The 6000-nt window shown below is 44.1% G+C and overlaps 1 protein-coding gene across 2 annotated transcripts in view; it reads left to right on the top strand.

The window, feature by feature from the left end:
• Nucleotides 1-6000, top strand: part of rsrc1 (arginine/serine-rich coiled-coil 1) — a 120958-nt gene that overhangs the window by 20747 nt on the left and 94211 nt on the right. For both annotated transcript variants that reach the window (XM_060875208.1, XM_060875200.1), the window contains exon 4: nucleotides 3956-4132. In XM_060875208.1, coding sequence (XP_060731191.1) covers nucleotides 3956-4132 — 177 coding nt within the window. The remainder of the gene's footprint in view (nucleotides 1-3955; nucleotides 4133-6000) is intronic.

The raw sequence follows: 6000 nt of genomic DNA, 5'->3' as shown, positions 1-6000 counted from the left end.
TTGTGCCGGCGCTCCCGTAAGAACGGCGAAGATGGAGGAAGGAAAACAGCTTGAGAAATGTTTTCAGCAGCCGCCGTAATTAGACGAATCTCACAAATGAAACTTATGTACCGTGCGGCGTTTGAAGCGCACTCGAAAGTTAGCCGCGTTGCACGACGAACATATTTGCATGGCGTGGGAACAGCTGTTTAGTGCGGTGGCACTCGGGCTCCTTTGGCAGTGGAAATTCCACGCCGCTCGCTCGAGGTGCTCGAGAAGAGGAATAAAAATAGATAGCGATGCTTTGAACTTAATTGTGAAGTGACTGCTGTGGAATTGTGTTTTCCCTGCTGTCATGCTTTGTCTGGGTGTTTGTGTTGGTTTTGTTTCTTATTGTTGAATGTTTCACAGTCAGATTTAATTACAGGAGAAATGCCACCTAACGTTTTCCCCTCTTCAGACGTCTGTTATGGGTGAACCGGTGCCTGCTGTTGCCTATCGAGGTCTTCTGCTGTTGGAGCTCAGACACCTCGAGGTTTGACGTGTTGGGTTTTTAGGATGCTTTTCTGCTCGCCGTGGCTGTGTTGGACTTGCTGTAACATTCCTGTCCAGCCAGCCTGGTCTTTTTCACTTCCACCTTCTGATCTTCTTATTTATTCTCAGCAACTCTAGAAACTGGGGTGTGTGAATGAGTGTGTGAATGAGTGTGTGAATGAGTGTGTGAATGAGTGTGTGAATGAGTGTGTGAATGAGTGTGTGAATGAGTGTGTGAATGAGTGCGTGAATGAGTGCGTGAATGACGGCGCGAATGACGGCGCGAATGACGGCGCGAATGAGGGCGCGAATGAGGGCGCGAATGAGGGCGCGAATGAGTGCGTGAATGAGTGCGTGTGTGTGTGTGTGTGTGTGTGTGTAAATCACAGGATTAATGAAATTCTAAAACCAGTCCATCTGGCAGTAAAAGCCCTGCCGCAGTCAAACTCTCTGACGTCATCACTGACTTTTCTCCACTGGGATGTTGATGTGAACATTAACTGAAGCTCTTCACCTGATCTCTGATGCTGTCATTCAGACTAGATGCAGTGAACGAATGAAGATGTTCCTAATAAAGCACTTATAAAGAAGGTATTTTACGAAAGTCTGTTTGTCATATTTAACCTTCAACCTGTATAATTTTACTACACCGTTAGATCAGTTGTGTAACTAAAGACCGGTTCATCAGCGATATCGCCATCAGGATCGAAATATACAGCGTGGCGGCGAAAGGGGAATCCAGTCAGAACGGATCATCGTCTGTCATTTTCACATTTATATACTGGAACTATTTACAGTACAGATATTTCAACTAAAACAGCTTCATATCTTTGAGTTGATTTGAGTGTGAAAATCTCCATCATCCTAACAACATGAAGGTCTTTGTAGAGCTGCAGTGCTAAATCTTGTCCAGATATTAACTCGGATAGAGAAAGTCTTTCAATCGGATCCGACTGGGATCCCAAAATAAAGTTTATTCGGTTCAATTCAGGTCCGTGCTACATGCTACACTGGCGCTATCGTCGTCCAATTTCCCATCAAGCTAAAAAGGGGCTTGTATAGGAAAGGAAAGTAACTGGGGCAGATAGCCACCATCCAGCTCTCACACCCAGTCCGTATAATTACTAAAATAGGCGGTGCGGCAGGATCATATCCGTGCCCGTGCAGGGGTTCCACGATAAGCGGCTCACGCCGGTAATTACTTTATTGATAATTCATGGGAAAAATTGCCCCGGCCAATCACCACAGCTAGATTTAATGGAGCGGCCGGGCGAGGGGGAGGAACAGAGGGGAGCGGGGTGTTAGGACATCCTTTTAAAATGTGTTTAGGCCACAGGGAAGACCTTTCCCTCCAGAGATAATCACAAAAATAAATGTAAAATAGCCCACCATTGGCTGTGTGTGTGTGTGTGTGTGTGTGTGTGTGTGTGTGTGTGAGGGCTGGGAGGGGGTGTTTATCTGTAACTCCTCCTATAACACATTTACCCTCAGCCGTAAATTAGCTAATAATTCTCCGAGGGGAAGGCCTTGGTAATGAAATTGACATTTAGCAGCTTGGCTCCAGTCTATTAACTACAATAAATTTAATTTGCAACAGGCGCACAAGTGTAGCGGGGTGTCGAAGGAGAAAAGCAGCTCCCGACAGATTAGGTGTTTATTACATCTGCCGGCCACGAGTACAGTAGCCAAAATAAGGCCGCTCTCGTGTCTGCGAAAGAGGAGAAAATCCCCCTTGTTTCCCAGGGTTCCGTTATTAAAAAGCACTTCCTGTTTTTCCTTTTCGTACCTCCGTAGTAGGGGTTCGATCATCTCACCTGACGTTACCGTGTTAATCGACCGTTATAAACCAGAAGAGAAAACAATTTTTTCTCAGCATCTTCTTCTTTCTCTCTCTCTTTTTTTTTGTTCTGTAAACACTCTCAGTATTTATCACATGTTCTTAATAGAAGGCTGAGAGGAAATACAGTGCGGTCACGTTTAAATACACGTTTAAAATAAATAAATAAATAAAAAACTAGCTCGGCGTTGTACAGCGCCGCTTAACTAATAATAGATCGCCGCTTGGTTTAGTTCTGATTGGTAACACGCTCGGAGTAGAAGAGGAGCTGGTGACCTAACAGCTTTTAAACGTACAGTAGATGTTTTTTATTACACTGCAGTTGCTTCTCATGCTCAGAGAAATGGAGGTTGATGTAGTGTGATTTAGAGGTTGTGTTTTTTTTTTGTTTTGGCAGGGTCACAGTCAGAGACGGAAAAGAAGGGTTGAGATAAAAAGGAATGATCGATATTCAATTTTAATGATCGGTATTATTTAACTGATATTTTTAGTACAAGTGACTGGTATGTGTGAGTGTGTGTGAGTGTGTGTGTGAGTGTGTGTGTGAGTGTGTATGTGTGTGTGAGTGTGTGTATGTGTGAGTGTGTGTATGTGTGAGTGTGTGTATGTATGTGTGTGTGAGTGTGTGTGTGTGAGTGTGTGTGTGAGTGTGTGTATGTGTGTGTGAGTGTGTGTATGTGTGAGTGTGTGTGTGAGTGTGTGTGTGACTGTGTATGTGACTGTGTGTGTGTGTGTGTATACATGTGTGTGAGTGTGTGTGAGTGTGTGTGTGTATGTGTGTGTGAGTGTGTGTATGTGTGTGTGAGTGTGTGTATGTGTGAGTGTGTGTATGTGTGAGTGTGTGTATGTGTGAGTGTGTGAGTGTGAGTGTGTGTGAGTGTGTGTGAGTGTGTGTGAGTGTGTGTGAGTGTGTGTGAGTGTGTGTGTGAGTGTGTGTATGTGTGAGTGCGTGTGTGAGTGCGTGTGAGTGCGTGTGTGAGTGTGAGTGTGAGTGTGTGTGAGTGTGTGTGAGTGTGTGTGAGTGTGTGTGTGTGAGTGTGTGTGAGTGTGTGTGAGTGTGTGTGTGAGTGTGTGTATGTGTGAGAGAGAAAGAGAGACAGATAAAGGAATGGGTGGGAGGTCAGGAAAGTGTCTCTGCCTTGTCCTGTAATGATCAATACCGAGTGTGTAGAGTCATCCCAGCCACTCCCTAATGATCATGACGGTGGATTACACACACACACACGCACACACACACACACACACACACGTTTATTAAAGCCGTGACCTTGTTTGCTTTCACACAGAGCTCTTTGACCTTTCCATTAAAGCCCCATCAAAGATCATCAGGGATTTGATTTGCACCACAAGTTTATAGCACAACAGTGTCGACTTCTCGATCATGATTGGTTACATGATTGGTTACATTACATTGTGGATTCATTCAACAGCAGTAAAAACGATACTCTGAGAGAGCGCTTGCTGTTATAAAGTACAACTACAGACGTTCCACAACGCTGCAATGAAAAAGAAAATTACAAATGGATTAAAAGTCTGACGTCTTTCTTCTTCTGGTGTTGGTAAACAGATAGGAGTATAATAACCTGTGTGTTTGTGTGTGTGTAGGTCTCGTTCCCGTCATCGCAGCCGAAGCAGCGGCAGATCCAGCAGGAGACGCAGCCGCAGTCGAAGCCGAGACCGCGATCGTGGTCAGCGCAAGACTCGAGACAAAGACAGGGGACGAGACAGAGGACGTGACAAAGACAAAGAGGACACAAAAGCCAAAGAAAAGGAAAAACAAGGGTGGGAATTATTTATTTTTAATTTTGTTCCCATCTCAACACACACACACACACACACACACACACACAAACACTGCAGCTGCCTTCTTTGGTTCCTTTCCTGATTCCCCTGCATGCAGCAACTCAATCACTGCTACCGTTCTAATCCAGCAGGGAGTTGGGGACAGAGCTGGAATAGTCACACTCATCCATCTATCTCTCTCTTCTCTCTGAGCATGCCGTCTTCACCATCCCACCGCTCCCTTATTCTATTTCTCTCGTCTCTTTTTTCCTCTCCTCTCCTGTCTCCCTACCGCAGCTAGATCATGTTAAACTAGCGTTACTCGCTAGTGTCTGATCTCCTCGCGCCCCCGGTGTAATCCGCATGAGCACGGGCTAAACTCGTTTTAAAGCCGCTTCCTCATTTTAGCACTACGTACCGCCCCAAAGCGGCACAGCCTAATGCGATTGGAGGACAGCGTGATGTAGAGATATGGACAGGGGCTGTCAGTCATTTTGAGCGGCTTGTCGCGCTGACGGAATCACACACGTCTCGGGAAGAAGTTAGCGGGAATAAGCTTTGCTTATAACTCCCTTATGAGGAGTGTGTGTGTGTGTGTGTGTGTGTGTGTGTGTGTGTGTGGATTACATTACTTCTTTCTTAAATAGAAGCTTGTATGTACATCACGGCTGTCAGAAACTTTTGAATGCAATTGAAATTTCCCGAAATATTTACATAAACAACAGCAACGCATCTGTTTTCCTTCAGACGTTTTAGACCCAGTCATATATTTTTTGGTGCTGTTGAATATTCCATTCCGACTGGTCAGAAGGTGTGGATTTTTTTTCTTTGGAAAGCAAATCAGAAGTTTTTTATTAATCTGCTGTGTCTAATATTCGAGCATTTCTAGAGCAGCTGCTAACTCACAGGGACTCGTAGGAAGCGTCATGTAAACAGGTTTATAAAGGAAAACGTGTGGAGCTGTCGAAATGCCGACGTTCCGTATGTGGAAGGAGTCTCCGGTGTCAGCGCCGCTGACCGGACGTGGGACACGAGGATTTTTGTAGGGTTTGCGCTTCCTCTGTAAAATAACAAGCTCATAATTTTTTTCACTTGAAGTAGAAGAAAAAGACTATTTCATGATAACTAGTTTCACAGAAGTTAAACATTACACATAACTAGAATCAGATAAAAAGTAAACGTTGCCAAATTGCTGTGAGAGGAATAAATGTCATTAAAAATATATCAAAAAAGAACTAATGGAGATAGTTGAAGCAAAATTCAGGTCTGAGTTTATTCCGTCTCTCAAATATCTGTCTTATTCCTTACATAAAAGCAAAGTAGGTGTTGAAAAGTCACAGTAAATACTATAAGCAGCTATTTATTTATTAGAAGCACTCGGAGTGCGTTAGGAGTTAAAGGTGGGGTCTCCGTTGTTTGAAAGCCAATGTTGACATTTGAAATCACCAAAACAAACACGTCCCTAACCCAAATGGGTCCCACCCCTGTATTGATAGCTCCGCCCACACATACATACGTAACCCAGGCAACTAATGGAAAGAAATGTGTCTTTATCATAGCTGAAGGGAAGAACAATACGATTGCAGATAAACAAACAAGCAAAAATGACACACAAGCATAATCATGCAAAGGACGGCATATATTAGTTCTGTGTAACAAAGCAAAACAAACATTACTCACCTATCGAGAAGGAAAAAAGCAACTTCGGCGTCCCATTGCAGGCCTTCCTGCTCCTTCAGTTCTCTCCAGTGCTGGAAAGCTGATCCTATATTAACACGGGTCCTACTTCTTGCCTTATCGTAAGCCTTTCTTCGCTTTCTTTCTTTGTTTTTATCCTCCATGTCAATGTTAAAACCGCTTTCTGCTAA

Source organism: Tachysurus vachellii, chromosome 1 (assembly GCF_030014155.1).
Source record: "Tachysurus vachellii isolate PV-2020 chromosome 1, HZAU_Pvac_v1, whole genome shotgun sequence".
In the NCBI taxonomy this organism is placed as follows: domain Eukaryota; kingdom Metazoa; phylum Chordata; class Actinopteri; order Siluriformes; family Bagridae; genus Tachysurus; species Tachysurus vachellii.
This window is presented reverse-complemented; position numbering and strand designations above follow the sequence as displayed.